The following is a 17,935-nucleotide window of genomic DNA, read 5'->3' on the forward strand; positions in this document are numbered from 1 at the left end:
CTTCCTTTAAGGTTCTGATTTTATAAAGACATCTACAGGAAAGGAAGTGGAAAATGCAACCCTTCCAGTCGGAGTAGTCATGATGCGAGCCATTAAAGAATTCTACTGGCAAACCGGCAGCAAGGTAAATTCTTGTGACCTTTCTAAAGATAGACCAAACAGGTTTACTCAGAAGGAAATAAGACTGGAACATCTTCAAAATGCAGAATATATGAATCTGCATATGTTATCTTCAATGGCTATAGAGCAGTAGGTAATGGGCAGTCGGACTTCTCTGTTGTATTCCTCTTTCCATTTGCTAATAATTAAAAAAAAAAAAAATCCCAAACCAAAAGACACCTTTGCCTTTCCTCCCTTGATTAACTGTCAGTTAATTCCCTAAAAGCTCACGCAGTCTTGATACATCCTGTGTTGCATTTGGTTTTGAGTTTTGTTTCACCATTTAAGATATTTAAATCGTCATCTCAATAAATCTCAAGCTGGCAGTGATTGGAATGCTCCTGTAAACTTCATTGGAGCTATACAAATGTATAGCCTCTGAGAGTCCATCCAATGTACACAGCTCTATTTTCTGACTTTGTTCTGGCAGCCCAAAGAGTAAATTCTGATCTTTTCTTTTCTTGGAAGCCAGAGAGGCTTTCCAAAGCAACGAGAAGGCAGATCCAGTTGGATCCTGTTGTCTGAGGTGGAGGGAGAGCAGGACAGCAGCTGAGAGGGCGTTACACCATTTATCCCTCAGGTCACTGTCAAAGGAAGTCAGTGGCAGTGAGGAGCAGGGAGAAAAGGGGAGGTTCTCCAGGAAGACTTAAGCCAGTTCTTGCCTCCCGTATCCTCAGACAAGTGAGGTCCCCAGTTAGAGCTGGTGCAGATGTTCAGCAGTAGGCTTTGTCATCACCTGAGGCCTCGGGGAAGGAGACTGTATCTTTAGCTAAGACCCTCTCCCCACTTCTGGGTCACTTTCTGTCGTCTCTAGCTTACCCTTCTGCCCCTTCTGCAGATGGCGTTTCGAGGTGTGATGTTAGGACATGGGATGACCAGTGGGATAGAGAGATAGCTCTGAGATAGCTTCAGGGGCTGTTGGATCTTGAGGAACCAGGTGACAGCAGGATAGATGTGTGTCCCTCTCCTCTCTGTAGCTGTCTAGATGAGGCCAGCTTGGATCCTTGGGCTGTCTTCACCCCTACCTTCCCCAGTCTGCATCTCTCTCTGCCATGCAACAACTCCAGCATCTCGGATAGTCTTGCTTCTTCAGGAGCATCATTGCTGCCAACCTGAGGCAGATCCCTTGGGCCAGGTGACTCGCCTCGGCACAGGTACTGCTTACAGGAGCTGTGGTTGGCTCTGCCGCATCTGCAGAGCTTTGTACGTATAATAATTGGATATAAATATTGAATTCACCTTTTGCTTTTAAAGGATGTATTCATGGTATAAAATGTGTTATTAAGAATGAGTGCTTATGTCTGCATATGTCAGAGAATTAGATGTAAACTGACTTCATGTGCTTTATTAACTGAAGACAATATTATCAGTGACAAGAGATTTCTAAATGGTATCTTTAACAAACTAATTTTGCTGCTGTAGGGATGCTTTCTAGCAAGGCGTTGACTGGGAAAAACAGGTTAATACAGAAATTAAATTTCTTCGAGGAAAGGAACAAGTTGCAGAGTAACATTTATTGAATGATAAGCTGCGGTGGTGATATGAAAAGTGTGCAATATAATGGGAAATAATCTTTTCCTGTCATTATTGAAGGACATACATAAATTGGTTTTTCTGTAGGGAAAACCCCCAATCCAGAAAAACTTATTACTTTTAATAATATAAGGTGAAGAGAAAATTCTTGAGGAGATGAACTTATTAAGCAAAATAATGAAATACTGTGAAACAGCAGGGAAGTGGTAGCTGGACTTTATACCACTCTTGACTTAAATAACCCCCCTTCCTTTTTGTGTTTTTATGGCAGTCGGTTGCCCCATTTGGAAAGATGGTAAATGGGGGGAGAAGACAGGCTTTTCTTTGTCAGCTTTTTTTTTTTTTTTTTTTTTCAAAAAAAAGAGCTTTCAGAATTTGCTAAAAGGGAAAGGAATTTTGCTTGGTGTTTTTAATTGCCTTATTAACTGTATTTTACTTGTTTTTCCCACAGATTACCTCAAAGAGCTGTAACATTTCTAGGAAGAAGTCTAAATTTGAATTTGATTAGGATTTCTCTTCCTGAGGGAAAACACAGTCCCGCTATTTTAATTTATTGTCTAGAAGATGTTTTTCCAGTTGCTGTGGTTTAAATTCCTTTTGGAAATCTAATGTTAACAGATGTATGCATACATTTATGCATACATGCATCCATCCACAAAAACACAGTCTTTGTGTTTTGGATTTATCAAGCCTTTCCTGTTATAGTTCTTTATAATCATATTGGAAATATGCTGTTATCACAGTGCTTCAGTGTTAGAGAAGGATTTATTCTATGTTTGTTTGTTTGTCCTGAAATCGCTATAAAAATTGCCAAACGTATTTAAAATGACAGATACTTTTCGATTCTACTGTCATATCTATAAGGTACAAAGAAGTCGTCAATGCATTGAGGTTTTAGGAATGTATATACAGTAATCAGAACAATAATTCTTACAGAAGGAGGCTAAAGTGAAGGACTACCCAAGGTAAAGATGTGAGGCAGAGGGAAATGTAGAAAGCATCACTGTGTGCTACTGTATATATTCAGATTTTCTTCTTTAATGAAGAAACGCTTTTTTCCAATTCTTATTTTTCATGAATGTAAAAGAAACTGCTGCTTGCCAACATTTGAGCTAATGCAAGCAACAAAATTTTTGACCAGGCTTTTGGTAACTGTGCATCACAAGCTCTGTCTTAGAATGAGGTGTGTGTAGATGGCACATAACCAAGATTGGCATTAGGGGTGCACATCTGGTCACCTCAGTGTTGGTTCATGGGATCATGGATTTCAAGGCATGCTTTACCTTAAAGATAGGTTTTTCATACATGGCAGTTCACCTGACCAAATATGACACTTCTCTCATCGAGTGTCTGAAAGCTTAGCCATTGTGTGGTGGGAGAGGAGTTTTGCAGTTCCTGTAAAACAATTTCAGTTTCTGGTAAAGACAGATGTAATTTAATTGAAATTTGGAAAATTTTAGTGAAAAAGCTCCAAATAAGTTTGAATTTACAGCCCAATCACGTGTAGCTGTGGCACACAGGCTTTTTATAAAGTACAGCTCTCTCTCATTGCTCTCCACACAGGTCAGCTGCATCACATGCCTGATTTCAGCATCGTTGGTGTTACATTACTGCATGTATATTTGGTGTTATTTATTTGGAATTAGATTGCAACACAGGCAGTAGGTGATATGCAGATATCCCTGGTTCTGCCTACATTCCTTGTCCTAGTATGTGCTATGGGCAAAGTTGTCTCAAACCCAGCTCCTGAGAAAGTGTAGAGGTGTCAAAAGTATTACTCCCTCCCTTGCTTCCCCTCAGGGCAAAAATTCTGTCTTTCACAGTGAGGACTGAGGCCTGATGGCTCTCAGCACTAGTCCAGACCTAACGCTGTTTGCAGTCAGATACTTACCGAACAGGATGTGCTATATACACCACAGGCACATTTAGACTGCAGGTGTACAAATGCTGATTGCTCTTCTGGGGCTGTGATGAATGAAAATGTATATTACATTTCTTTTTTCTTTATAAAGGTTGGATTTAAACCTGCTGGGGGTATTCGGACGGCAAAAGAAGCTATTACTTGGCTTATGCTGGTGAAGGATGAACTGGGAGTGGAGTGGCTAAAGCCAGAGCTCTTTCGCCTGGGTGCTAGTAGTTTGTTGGAAGATATTGAGAAACAGGTTAGTTGTTAACAATTTTCAGACTGTTGAAGAGAAAGTGTTATCTTTCTAAACATGCTGGCTTACTGTTTTTCCAGAATATGCTTTTTGATGCTGTTTAGAAGATAACAGAACATACATCTAATGCATTATTAATGACAAGTTCACTTCCAGCCCAGTATTGGTTTAAATTTGGCCTGTCATTGCCGGCCCCTGGGAATCTGGTATCCGGGCAGCTGACAAATCTGGGCCAGTCTCACAATGCAGTAGGCGAAGGGGCTCAGTTTGTACACATATAGAGTCTTTTGCGAATACATGGTAGTGCACTCCCCTGCACTCCTGTCTGTTGCCAGTTCAGCTGGCTCTCAGAATACTGTACAGACCCTTTGTGTCACTGTCACAACTGTTCACAGTGTATTTCTGTGCTGTGGAGAAAGTCACGTCTCATTCTGCATATGGTACTGCTGATAGAGAAGTTCTAACATATTGATTATTTCCTGGGGAAGAAAAAGCAATTGTTTCCTACAAAGCCTCATTTTTGTAATTGCTTTTATTTTTGTTCAGGCAGATCACTGTGTTTCCTGGCAGACAAATAGTGTAGTTCCCAGCAGTTCAGTGACAATGTGTAGTTCCCAGTAGGCAGAAAGTTTCTGACCTATCTGCCCTGTGACCTGCCTCACTGTAGTAGGGGATCTACCCCAAAGAATACAACGTAGTTGAAATGACATAGCTTCATAGGAAGGACTAAACCACTAGGGCTGCTGAACTTCACTCTCATGCTATTTAAGCCCAGGAGATGAGGTGACAATAGCTCTAACCAGGAAAATGGTTTGGGAGCCCTTGTGCTGTTGCTGCTGGTGGGAGAACAGAGCTGTGTAAAGAGGTTGAAGGAGAAAAAACATAAGTCCCCTGCCCATCTTTTCTAGCAACTGAAATACTGACATGTCTTAAGAAAAATATAACAGCTGAAGGATGCTGGGTGAATATTTGTGAGACTTTTGAAACCCCCAGGTTCCCTCTTGCAATGAGGATAATACTGGCTTGCTTCACTGCCAGACTGTCTCTGCCTCTCACTTGACCTAAAATCATGTCCCTGGTTATGACAAAGCAGCGTGAGCTTTTGTGTTGCCACTGCCATCGCTGCTGGGTCTTACAAGACAGCCAGTGTATGTGACACAGCTTGTTCTGATTTCTTAAGGGTGGCATCCTTTTGTCTGCCAGGGTTTGCACGAAGACCCCAATCATGACCAAAGCTCTGCTATACTCTGCCATCTAAAAACATGTATCATAAAATGTGCCATTCATTATATCCACTAAAAGAAATACATACAAAAGCAAAACACAGAAAATGGAGAAACCTCCTGCCCTAAGGTAGTATAGTAAAGAGAATGAAATGAACCATATAAAAGCATAAACAATTTTGAATACTTTGAATATTAGAAATAATACTAAAATCATCAAAATCAGATTACAATGAGAGTAAAGCATCATCTTCTACTTGTCTGTTTTTGAAAGCTTATTTAATAACAGGAGTTTTTACTTTTTTTTTTCCAAGCAAGGCAGCAAGAACCCTTAGTTCGGATCCTATAAACATGTATATGAAGGTATACTACATCATATTTTATGAACACGCATACACACAAACAAATATCCGTCATCTTCATCTGACATGCCTTTAATTTATTACTTCCATGGCACTTGGAAATTTATACTCATATGTAATTTCATCATGAATTTTCTTTCTTCTTGCAGATTTTCCACCATGTGACTGGCTCTTATGCACTTCAGCATGACCTGGCAATGGCTTAAATGCAAAGTCAACTCCGGATTATTTTTTAAAAGAGGTCTTTAAAAAAAACAGCATTCAGAAGTCTTCTGACAAGCGAGTGCGTTTGATAGAATTAAAGGCCTAATTCTCCCTTCTTCATATTTTATAGTATTTAAAAATATGCTCAAGTCTGCTGGTTGTACTTGATCCAAAAGTAGAAATAATGGTAATTCAGAAACAGTTAAATAGTTAATACTTACAGATTTGCAAAGTTAATCTTGCAAAGTCTTCCTCAGACCAGCCTGAAAAGCTTATTAATGGCAACACTGAAATACTATGAGAAAGATTTAGGTGGCCTGGTAACACTTCGGAGTCTCAGAATATGAAATATCTAACGAATGTTTCAGATTGCTAATTAAGAGCTACAGATCTTGGAACAGCTTTCCATTCACCTCTGACTAAATCTTCTGCACAGATATGTGGCACTATTAATTGTTATGTTGATTCAATTTCAAGCATTGTAACCTGAGAAAATGAAACTTGGTTATTTCTTTCTTTTATAAAATCTTGGTAGCAAAAATCTTTTTCCTTTATTTTTTATTCTTTTCCCCCAAACCTGGGCACAGACATCCATATTTAGACCCTTGAATAAAGGTGGCTTGATTTCTAGAACAGCTGAGTATCCACAGTTGCTCCTGAAGTTAATGGGAGCTCTGGGTGATCAGAACAACTGAAAATCAAGCAGCCTCTATATAGGTGCCTAACTATGCATTCAGGGGCCTATTTTTAGGCATTTCACTCTTAAAATTTTTAGTCTAACTTGCTTAGAAGCTCCCATGCCTGTCTCCTGTCATTTTTAAACACATTCATGCAAATCTTTGCATTTTAATGTAGGGGGGTTTGACTGTCAGTTTGCAGGTGTCACTGGTATGCTGTCTGAACTTCAACTTTGCCATTCTGAAAGCATTTCTTTAATTTAAAAGAATTGTGGCCTATACAGGGTTTACAACTTTAATGAAAGAATACTTTTCTCAGAGCATATTAAGAGTAATGCCTAAATTATCAACACCTTTTGAATATCAGACTGGAGCTAGTAGATTCATTACTTCAGAGCTGCATTCTACTCACTAACCAGAGTTGTACTAAAAACTTAATTATCTTATCATCATGACTAGTCTCACTGACTTAAGTAGGTCTCATCAGGGAAGTAAGAGGAGGAGGATTTTGCTGTAAATCAAGCTACGAGGTACATTTATTACAAAGAGATCTTGACTTCATAAAGATAATAACTCAGTTATTTATCTGGTTAAACCACCTGAGTCGCTACCGCTCTATAAAACACATTGGACAGATAGGAAAACTGAGCAGGAAAAAAGAACAGAGAAGCAACATATACAGAAATCATAATCCTATATGCCGTGCTTAGTACTAAAAATAGGCCTTCATTTCCCAGTAAGTAGTTCACCCAAGGCTCTCAAGCTTTTTCTGGTTTAGGTCTCAACACAGCAAATTAGGGCTCAGTAGACTGAGCTGTGGCTGTTTTCACATTTGTTTTCATGGAAAGTTGCCTTCTTTTGCCACAGGATTTGCCTTCTGATCTCCCCAAAAGTTTCTTGAAGGAAAAAGTCCAGTGCCTGTTGGCATGTTTAGAGTAAAATTCTGCTGCTGAACTTCCAGGAATATGGAGTCTGTTGTACAACGTCACCTCCCATCAGCTGCCTGCCAGACTGGCCCTCTGCCATGCCCTCCCAGCCACGTCACAGGGCTTTTGCTGCTGTTTAGTTCCAGTCATGTCAACGTTTAGACTGTACTTCAATGCCTCTCTCGTAGAAAGAGTCACCTCACTTGCAAAGTTCACTTTTTTTTGTTGGTTGTCTTTTAGACATTGTGATCACACAAGCTATTCTGTAGAGATGATTTAGTTTCTAGAGGAAGGACTCTAATGTTTCTTAAAATTGAGAAAGGTCCAAGCATGCCTCCTAATTAATGTGAGTACTTCTGGAAACATCCTCACTGTTTTCATGGGACCTATGAGTTGATTAACGAAATTGATAGGAGAATTTGTATCTCTGTTGATGCGCCCCTTCGGCTACCTTTCCCTCTCTGTTTTGATGTACACATGGACTGTTGCTGTTGGTTTGCTTTGGTGGGAAGAGGTTCCCTCTGCACATGGAGAGGTTTGGCTTTCTGAAAGTCCGATGTTTGCTTCCTTTTTTGTTACAAACACAACAATTTGAAATACTGTGCAGCTTCAAGCCATCCAGTGTTTTGGAAGAAGCTGGATTCCTAGTAGAGTTGTCTAAGCATCATTTATGTTGAAACCAGTGATTTATTTTTGGGGTGGGGGTAGCAGAATTTGTAAGCATATTCCAATAAAGACAATTCTGGTTTGGGGTGGGGTTTTTTTGCTTGCTTGTTTGTTTGTTTCTTGTTTTTGTTTTGCTGAGGAATAAGCAGATTTCTCAGCATTACAGAGTCCAGCAGCACAGGTCCAAGGTCCACCCAGGAGGCAGAGGCAGGGCTGGAGACCGGCACTCCTGCAACGTACCTGACACCCGTGCCGATCTGAGCATGGCTCCTGAGCCCATGGGTGTGCGGGTGGGGAGAGGCTGGGCAGGGCCATGGGACTGTTGGTGCTCATTCTAGTGCTGGCCCCATGAGAGAGCTAGAGATGCATTTAGAGCTCACGTCAGAGACTGGCAGCAGGACGTATGCCTGCACCCATGGGGATCTGGAAGTGCTCTCCGTGTGGTCTTCTGGGCTCGTGCTTGCAATGCTGCCCTTCGCCCTGACCAGCACTTCCACTGCTGTCTCTTCTGTCTTTCACATTGTGGCTGCCTGTTTGCTGCTATTTATTTCCCTTTGTCAGAGAAGAATTGAGACTTTATCTGGACTACTGCAGCTGGTTGTATCTGCTGCACAAAGCATGTGGAAGGTGATGGGGACCTGAAATCAGTAACCAAGGAGGGGGCAGTGCACCATGGCTGAATAGACTTCGAGAAAAATTCAGATTTAGCACTCTGCTTCAGGCCATTAGAAAAGGAACAGGCAATTATGCACTCACATCTAAATATATTTCAGAGTATAACATATGTTTGATGCGAGTCAGTCTAGTATACTAATTATTTTTATAACATTTATTCATTTAGATTTTAAATAGCTTCATTTTGTTAACTACTTCACAAAGAAGAGAATAAATTCAAGAAAAAAGTCAAGTAGAAACTGCAAATCTAGAATATTCTGCATAAACTTATTTACGAGAAGAGGGAATTGGGAGAAAGGGTAAGCTTTTTTTCTTGTTTGTAGGAAACAAAGATATTAAATAGTAATTATATGTGAAGCATGCATATCAGCTGGGGCAAGTAATACTTTGATATCTTTATTTCATTGGTAGTATAAGTTCATTCTTTCATTTCCTTTCTGAAGCAGAGAACATACATTATATACTTTAGCACATGCTACTGAGACAGAAAAAGCTGATCTACTTTTAATTTTTTTTTGCTCAGTTGGAACTTTGGCTCCCTGCCTCCTCTGGGGGGAAAAAAAAAATAGAAACAGCAACTTTTATCCAAGTCTTGGTGTGCTTTTGCTGAAATTACCAGTGCTGACATCTGGATGATATATAAAGTGTGCAGTAGGAGTAGAGGGAGGGAATTGCTTTTAATTAGATGCAACCTACCCAGGAGAAAACGACAGGGAAATGTCCATCTGGTCAGTTCTTATTTAATAGGGCAACCAAGGATAAAAGTATTTATAATATGCAAAGACATCATAACTCAAATTACCAGTTGACCATTTTTATTAGAATCCTAGAGAGCTTGAACTGTAAGTTGAGGGGTGGTAAGACTTAGAAAGAAAGAAAAGAAAGAAAAAGAAAGAAAGGAATGAAAGAAAGAAAAGAAAAGAAAAGAAAAGAAAAGAAAAGAAAAGAAAAGAAAAGAAAAGAAAAGAAAAGAAAAGAAAAGAAAAGAAGGAAAGAAAGAAAAAGGAAGCAAAGAAAGAAAGAAGAAAAAGAAAAAGAAAGAAAGAAAGAAGCATCAAAAAGGGTTACAGTCCTTGCACATCTTTAAAGGGAAGAGTAAGTAAGGGATGGGTGACCATCAGGCTCCATCCAGCTATATTGTGGAGACACTTCGTATGTTCTGTACAGGTTACAGCTCCTTCACTTTCTGTGAGGACCTACAATAACAACATAGCAACAGAAAGTGTGACACAGTTATTTTAATATCCTTTAATAAAATTTAACATTGATACAAGGAGTGCCCACAAGATGCTCTAACCATTGCTATTGTGTCTAGTAATTTTAAGTGGCTCTGGTTTGAGCACTAGGGACATCTTGTGGATTGCTAATTCTGGGAAATTGCAGAAAATGTGGTCTTCTGGAAGCAGAGCTTTCTTGAAGCATAACAGTTTCAGATCTCCCAGTTCATAGGGAACATTTGAAAACACTGAACTGAAAAACATCAGTTTGGAACTACTTCCTTAGACAAAATGAAAACAAAGGACTTTTAATGGATGTCAACAAACCAAGTAAGTGATACTGAAATTTATTACGCTTGTTTTTGTAAGTCTTGCTTTCTCTGTGGGAGGACTAGACAAAGGAACTTTTTAGGCTCTGCTAGTAGAGGTAAGTGTCATTTCTCTACAGTACGGTGTTGTATAAAGCCAAACCCCCAAATGAATGATGATTTTCCCAGAATCTTGGGAAAGCTTGATAAGCTCATTTTTCCATTTCACTTAATAGCATGAGATCTGTTTGTATGCAAAGACTTACATGAGTTATCTCCTATTTACTAGTTGTAACCATCAAACAAACAAGCAAACCAAAAAACTAGGTTACTTCCCATGTCTCCGCGAAGGTCAGGGCCAAGGCTAGGTTGGTGATCCCACAGTTTACGGCTTCCTGTTGCTGTCGCAGCCCAGAGAGCAGATGCGCTGCAGGAGGTGTCTGACAAGGCGCACTGCTGTGCCTGCTGGCTGGACAAGCCAGCCTAAGGTCTTGCTGACCAAGAAGATGCCCCAAGGGTTACCAGCCTGGCTGCAGGACTGGGAGGTGCTAAATTTGTCTGTAGCAATTACTGGTCCATCGAGAATATTTTTTTGCCCCTAATGCTCAGAGCTAAGCAACCAGCTTCTGAGGAGAAGCCGGAGAATGTATATTCTCCATCATTTAATTTAATCACACTTAAGTTGATTAAGGATGTTACCTTCATTTCCAAGGGAAATGAAACATTTGGTGTCACATCACAGCTCTGGCTAAAGGCTGCCACATCTCAGTATTGGCTGCTTTCTGCAGTGTTCAGCAGTCTTGGGCTTTCCTCAAAGCACAGGCATCATCTGAGGCAGAGTGGGGTTTCTTGCTCTCATGTACTGAAAGGCCTGAGCAAAACTAGAACAAAGAGTGACTATCTGGGCTCTGAACAAGAAAGGCTTTGTGTTCTAGTTAGCACAAATCTGTCCAATTCCAAAAAACATGAATGCCATCGCCCCATCTGGTAGTGACTGTAACAAGGCCTCTGGGAGGGCAGTGACAGCAAGATGTAGACAAAGGGAAAACGGGTGAAAAGAGAAGTCACAAGAAGTATGAGAGATCGTTGCTACCACTGTTACTGCTTCACGGAAGCATAATCTTTTGTGATCTCTTTGGAACAGGAGGTAAATAATAAAACACAAGGGAGGGAAAAAAATAAATGTAGTGTATGAGTGCATGTTAAAACAGATGTCAGATTAAAAATAACTGAAAAGGAAATTCTACTGTAGGGGAAAAACTGCTTTTTCCTTCAACATTTTATATTCCACCTTCATTAGGCGGAAAGTGAAAGAGCTGTAAAGGAAAAGGGGAACTTTTGTTGTTTCCCTCTGAACATAAAGAGAAGCCTAATGCGAGCGCAGGGGGGATGTTTGGTGGTACGCAGTGCTTGAGCAATTCTCAGGGTGAAGCCCAGAAGCAGCAGGGATGTTACACAGATGCACTGCATGTGCTGAGCTCTGGGACTTAGAGCTTTAAATCTGCAGTGCTGCATATCCAGGTAGTTTCTTCCTCTTCATCCTCCTTTGAGTCCCTTCAGGGTTGGCAAGTCCTCTAATGTTTTAAAAAAACAAACCTTACAATCTGGTAGGATCACATTATCCAGTAATGCCCCTCTAACTATAGATCTAGGCACCAGGGACTTTGTTTTAGTTTCTTCAACCCTTTTAAACAAGCTGTTTCAGGGTTTGATGACAGCAGAGCAGGGAACATCTACACAAACGTTTTTCCCCATGTGGCTGCCAGACCACACTGGTCCTTGCAGATGGCAAGTAGCCATGAAAATACAAGTGCCACCCTGTAAAACACTGCCATACCAAGTCTCCTCTGCTAATGGTGCTTCGTAAGGGCTCCTTGAAGTTTGTGGTCTGAAAATTGACCTGGCCTACACCTGTATGAAGCTCAAGAAGCTTTAAATAAACACCTTGAAGATGTGCTGAACTTGGACTGGGAGCCACTATATTTTTTGGTGTGCTAGCATGGGTATTTTCTCTTGTTCAGATTTGCTAATGAAACGAGGATAATCTTTAGACGGTTTGCTCCTTTATTCCTTGGCGTGGGATGGAGGTTTAAAACGGGGGGAAAAAAAAAAAAAGAAAGCAAAAAAAAAAAAAGCCCTGCAAGCTATGACTAATGCCTCAACTTGCAAGAAGAGTCTCTTGACTATTCAGAAATGACAGATATCTTTGGCTACCATTTCAATATGAGTCTCCAACATACTTGAACAATTCAATGGCATCCAGAGAGGGCATATTCCTACAGTGTTTGAGAAAAATATCATTACTTTTCCCTACCGTTATCTTGTACAAATTCCCACAACTCCTATTTCTTTCAGACACTTAAGCTAATGGGGAGGCAGCTGAGACAGAAGTAGAGGGCATCCTAAAAGGTATCCCCAGCAGACTGAAGGCAGAGCTGTTTTCCCAATTTCCAAAATTTTTATTGGGCTTGTCCTGAAAATGCCAGGGAAGGTCCCAAAACAGATCCCCTGTGATGAGAAACGCTGATGAGCAGGAGCAGCTCGTCCTTACAGAGACCTGACCTGAAACAACTCCCCCCCAGCCTGTTGGGGTTTAACAGGTACGTTAACAATGCATGGGAGTCCTCTGCTAAATGTCTTGTGTTGGACTGCAATCAAATCAGGTTGTATTAGTGAGTTGTAGAAAGCATTCAGAGAGGATTGCCAGGTTTCTCAGGCTGCTCACTGGACACGTGTCACCTCTGCCCACAGCCTCAGTGAGACTGTCTCTGTGAGACACCTGGAGAAACGTCCCCAGTAGCAGTGACTTCCCCCAAGCAGGCCTTGGACGATGGCGCTGGGGCCTCCAGGAGGTTTCACCTGTGCTCTTTCTGCTGATCTCATGCAATTCATTGCCCACCCCTGTGACTCACTGAAAACGCATTACCTTCTGCTCAGAGTAATAAACGAATGAACAAAAGTCATTTCACCTACAAGAAAATATCCCTCCACTCTTAAATGAACATGTGTTTTCCAAGTTGCCTCCTCCAGGGCAGATTTCTTTGTTAAGCGCTAATTCTGTTTCATTTTCCTGAGCGTCTCTGCCATTTTCTCCATTAGAGGGCTGTAGAGCAGTGTGTTACAAGTGCTTTAGAACACAAGCAGATTTAAACCTGTATACGTACTTTGGGCCTAATTTCCTGCTGTACTGCTCTCCTGAACTCATTGGGGTGTAAAACTGGTGCAACACAGAGAACAAAAATGTATGGCTCCTTAGAATACCTCAGTGCTCTGGGTTTTGCTGACAACATTCAGAAACTCAGAGATGCTAAGGCAGATTTTTAGACATGCATGTGACAGGTGAGGCAGATAAGTAAGTTAATTGCTGCTAGGATGTTTGAATATGCTGCAATTGGTCAATAGGCTATGTTTCCAGAAAAGGGTGGTGAAGTGCATGAGCAAAACACAAGCAGAGCTTTGAATCCTCAGAAACTACATGTATTATAGGCAGAGGCAACGCTAAGAATCATAAACATTATTTTCTCCATTATGCTCCAGTTGTGACATTGGCAAGCTAGTTGTATGGACTGCAATTTTCTAGGTAGATTATCTTCCTCAGCTGAGCTTTCTTCTAACAAAAAAAAAAAAAAAAGAATGAAAAAACGAAGCTGAATAAAAAAGTGGAGTGGGTTGGGGGTTTGCAGCCCGCACCTAGAAATTTTGATGATTTCACACTGTTAAATTCCCATGCTTCAGAACGTGAACCATGGCAAAGGGGAGAAGGGCTCCTGTCCTCACCACCTGCCTTCTGCTGCATTTGTAGAGTATGTGGTGCTAACAGGAGCAATGCAGTGTGGAAGCAGCAAAACTCAAATGGCAGCCAAAAGCTAAACTAGAGGGAGAGAAAGACATTGGCACAGTAAGTCAGGTGCAGGTTAGAGCTAATGGGAAATAAAGGAAACAGTGAGTGCAAGTGTAAGCAGGGAAAGCAGAAGGAAAGACGTGGGGGGAAGATGCCTTGGAAGATGAGAAATGAGAAGTGGCAGCTGAACGAGAGCGAGGTGATCCGGGCAAGATGAGGGAGAGTGAGCCCATCATGATGCCTTGTCAGGAAAGGAGCAATACTGAGACCAAAAGAAAATGGTTCACAGACCTAATCTCCTGTCTGTGAATTTCGTTTTAGGAATGGCTGGAAAAGTAACAGACAGACCAAAGAACAACGTTGTCACTGAAAACAGCATTTACAGAGGTTGAGATACAGTGGCATGGGCAACCTTTGTGCTAGTGTTTTGTAACGTTGAAATGCTTTGTCTTTGAAAACTTAACATTTCTTCCGTGTTGCATGTTGTGTGTTATGTAAATTTAATTCATCTGAGCAATTAACTCATTGAGGCAGGGATTGATTTTTTTGTTCTGTTTTTGCACATCACTTGCTGCAATATTGTGGTTTGTGACTAGTACCCTTACATGTCACACGATTGCAAATAGGAAATAGTATGCCGATGGAGGTAAATGTGAACTCTAACAGTGGAGGAGAACGGTTTGATACAAAACATCGGGATTATATCAGGTGCACCATGCAAAAATAACAAGCAGAAAATTTTGAGTGAGTACCAATGAATCTTTCTGTAAGTAGTTAGGCAAGGCTGTTGGGCAGCCCACCAAGGAAACAGCAGAAGCCCCTCGGCTGGGACCTGGCTGAATAGGAGACAACTACGTTCAGAAGGTGCAAGCCTGTACAGGGATGCAGGCAGAGTGGATGTTCTAATGGGTCCACTCTGTCTCTAACTTCTGAGATTCTGCGCAGCCTTCCCCAAAAGCCAGCATGAAGGAGCATGTCAAAAGATGCAATACATATTCATGGATATTTCTCGAGCTGAGAACTATGAAGAGAAATCAAGTAGTTCTCATCCATGAGCTGAAATTGAGAGTACACTCTAATCCAAAAGGATACCAGCTCACAGAGTGGTGAATGAAAATCTTATAAAGCTCTGCATCACTCCATAAATAATTTTCAAACAAGAAGCTTTTTGTTTCTGTGATGGCAATACTAAAAAGAATGGCATATAGCCATGAAAAAAGGCTGAAACAGTCTGCACCCTGTACTGATGATAGTTTTAATCACTATCAGAGTTACACGCACAATTATCAGTCATTTATTAAAAACGCAAATGATCATTGCAGAGGTTTAGATTAATGCAGGCTGAAGCCTGGTGTTGTGCCAATGGTGCTCCACGTGATGGGCAGACCACAGAATAAACATTCTAGCATGTCAGTGTGCTATAAATCCTACAAATGAAAGAAATTAAAAAGCCAGGAGCAATTTTGAAAATGATTTATGATTGGAGGTGCACTTAGGAATGCTTTTATTGTCATAGGAACATCTCCTTTCACATCCTTAAGGTGACAGAACCACTCTGCTTTGCTCCAAGTTTCTTGGGACAGCCTGTGACTGCGCGAGGTGTGGAGGCGAGCACTGGGGAAATGCACTGAGTGCTGGTGCGTATATGTGCACTTAGTAGTGTGCAGCTGGTTTTGAGGATTAGCTTTGCACAGCCCGAGGGTGACAGAACAGCAAATTGGTTCTGACATTTTAAGTATGCGAAAAGATACCAGTTGTGTTTTTTTTTTTCCTTCTTTTACAGCTATACCATAACCATGCTCCGAAGTGCACATATAAACATTTTATAACATAGATTTAGAATAACACTTGAAAAATAACCTGAAGACTAGTTCTTAAGCAAAAGGTATTCTTATCAAAATAGCAGTCTCTTGCAAGTCAACCCTTTGCTCCATATGCAAAAGATGCAGTACTTAGTGTATTTCTAGTATAAACATTACTAAAAATTTTATTAAAATATTATTTTAGTATTAACACAGATACACTATCTTAAACAAAAAGTGACTTCACTATAACTGAGAGGCAAAAGATGGTGGTTTGCAGGCACAGTACTCAGCTGCCTATGCAAAGAATGGCAGTGGTATTGTGAGTGAGAGAGGCAAGCTACGAATCAGCAGCTGAAACCTCGTTGGTCCCACTGCATCCCCACCTCCATCAGGGTCTGTGCTGCCTCCTCCCTGCCAGATGCCACAAGTGGACCAAAAGTGCGGGGCACAACATGTGGGGACATGGGGTGCCTCCTCACCCTCTGGGGACACATCACTGTGGATTTGAGGGGAAGGCGATGGGGTTAAAGCTTTGAGGGATTACTTATAGAAGGCCTTTCTTGAATTTCTTAGTGTTTAATTTTGTAAGAATCTTTCATTGTAGTTTCTCTATTGTGTTGCTGATATGGACCCTGGATATATAGTTCACTGATTGCCAGTTAATTACATGTCATTAATGAATCAATAAACTGCTTTGATCCTGATTTACTTTAAACCATATGAATTGAGCAGCTTTTCCCTGCAACAACACTGATCTTTCTCTGTCCATTTCTAAGAAATAAACCAATGAAGTTGTAAAGCCAGAATGAGGGTATCTGTTTGAATGCATTGTTGCATTTTGATTGATTTGATGCATCTTCCATCACACTGAATAAAAGGGGCAGAATGAGATAAAATGGAGCTAGACACTAAGAGGGAAGTTCCTTATGGCACTGGAAATGAAGTGTAGAGCTCAGTGTTTTCCAGGGTAGCAGTAATCTGGATGGGGAGAAGACCAATGAGCTCTTGCAGCACAGGGAGAGAGCACTGTAAATTGTACAAATTGTGCTAAGGGAACTAGAGTTGTTGCAAATTGACTGAGCACAAAGAAGTCTTTAAGCCATTCAGGCTTCCTCCCTGTGAAGTCTGAGATAAGCCACTGCAGCTTGTAACTCAGTAGCATCCACACCCCTGTGCAGACCAGGTGTTAGTTTGTTCTGTGATTATAGTCTGCTCTTGATCTCTCTTCCAGTTTTACTGACAGGGCTGCCGAGCAGTGGCTGCTCTGACAGCAGTGGGCACCTGCGGATCCCTATTTAATAAGAACTAACCTGAGCAAAATTCTCCATCTGCATAGTAGCCTTATGTTCCTCCTTTTTTTTTTTTTTTAATTTGCATTGATTTAGAAATGCTAAATCATAATTTCAACAAGACAGATGCTGCTAGAAATGGAAGATGCATAAAGAGTGATCTAATCACTGTGTTATATTTAAAACAAGACTGTGTCCCCTGAAGGACATTTGAGCATGCATGAGCTCCACCATAAGTTCTCCACACTAAATGGAGGGGCACATCTGAAATGGTGGCCTTGGAGCCAGCCACGTACCTCAATGAATTTAGGGACTGCAATCCCACTGCACAGCCCTACGTGCCCATAGTTTGGTATTGCGGATCTGGAATGTGAGCTGCTTGTGTGCAAAGTATCTGTGTGTTTGTAGTGGGTCTGCTGGTGCCCTCGTGAAGTCTGCATCAAATCTCCCAATGGACCAAACTCCGTTCTTGAAGAGAGATCTCACTTTTGCAGTTTGTAAGGATATATGCCTTGTCTCCTGGGGCCTTTTCCTCTCTTTCTCTCACCATCCCCATCAATACTACAGCATGACAAAGGGATGCCATCAGGCACAGTTATTAATACATAATAGAAGTGCCAAGTGTGATCGTCTGTGAATGTTCCAGTGTAATGCAGATTTAGAGATTTCATTGTAAAGTCATTTTAAACTCTGAACTAATGGGTAGTTTGGCAACAGCCTCTAAGTATGAAATCATTATTAATTCCTTTAGTACCATAATAACATTGATTTAGATGAACTCTTATAACATAGAAATTGTATAGTATTTAGCTGTAATTAACGTCCCCTAATTAGGAAGTGTTGCCAAGTAGTTTTCTCTGCTGGCTCTGTTGTACTTAAGTGCAGCTGGAT

General features: G+C 40.9%; 2 protein-coding genes across 6 annotated transcripts in view; one reads left to right on the forward strand and one right to left on the reverse strand.

Annotated features, from left to right (window-relative positions):
• DERA (deoxyribose-phosphate aldolase) overlaps positions 1-8,000 on the forward strand; it is a 55,198-nt gene extending 47,198 nt beyond the window's left edge. For 3 of the 5 annotated variants that reach the window (XM_083831340.1, XM_083831342.1, XM_083831344.1), the window contains 3 exons: positions 12-124; positions 3,705-3,854; positions 5,586-6,181. In XM_083831340.1, the coding sequence (XP_083687466.1) occupies positions 12-124; positions 3,705-3,854; positions 5,586-5,642 (320 nt within the window). In that variant the 3' untranslated portion in view covers positions 5,643-6,181. The other 2 variants (XR_014582386.1, XM_083831343.1) reach the window with 2 other exon arrangements.
• SLC15A5 (solute carrier family 15 member 5) overlaps positions 7,545-17,935 on the reverse strand; it is an 82,802-nt gene continuing 72,411 nt past the window's right edge. The window contains exon 12 of the mRNA XM_083831303.1: positions 7,545-9,780. Within this exon, the coding sequence (XP_083687429.1) occupies positions 9,649-9,780 (132 nt within the window). The 3' untranslated portion in view covers positions 7,545-9,648. The remainder of the gene's footprint in view (positions 9,781-17,935) is intronic.

This window comes from Anser anser, assembly GCF_964211835.1.
Source record: "Anser anser genome assembly, chromosome: 1".
Taxonomy (NCBI): Eukaryota; Metazoa; Chordata; class Aves; order Anseriformes; family Anatidae; genus Anser; species Anser anser.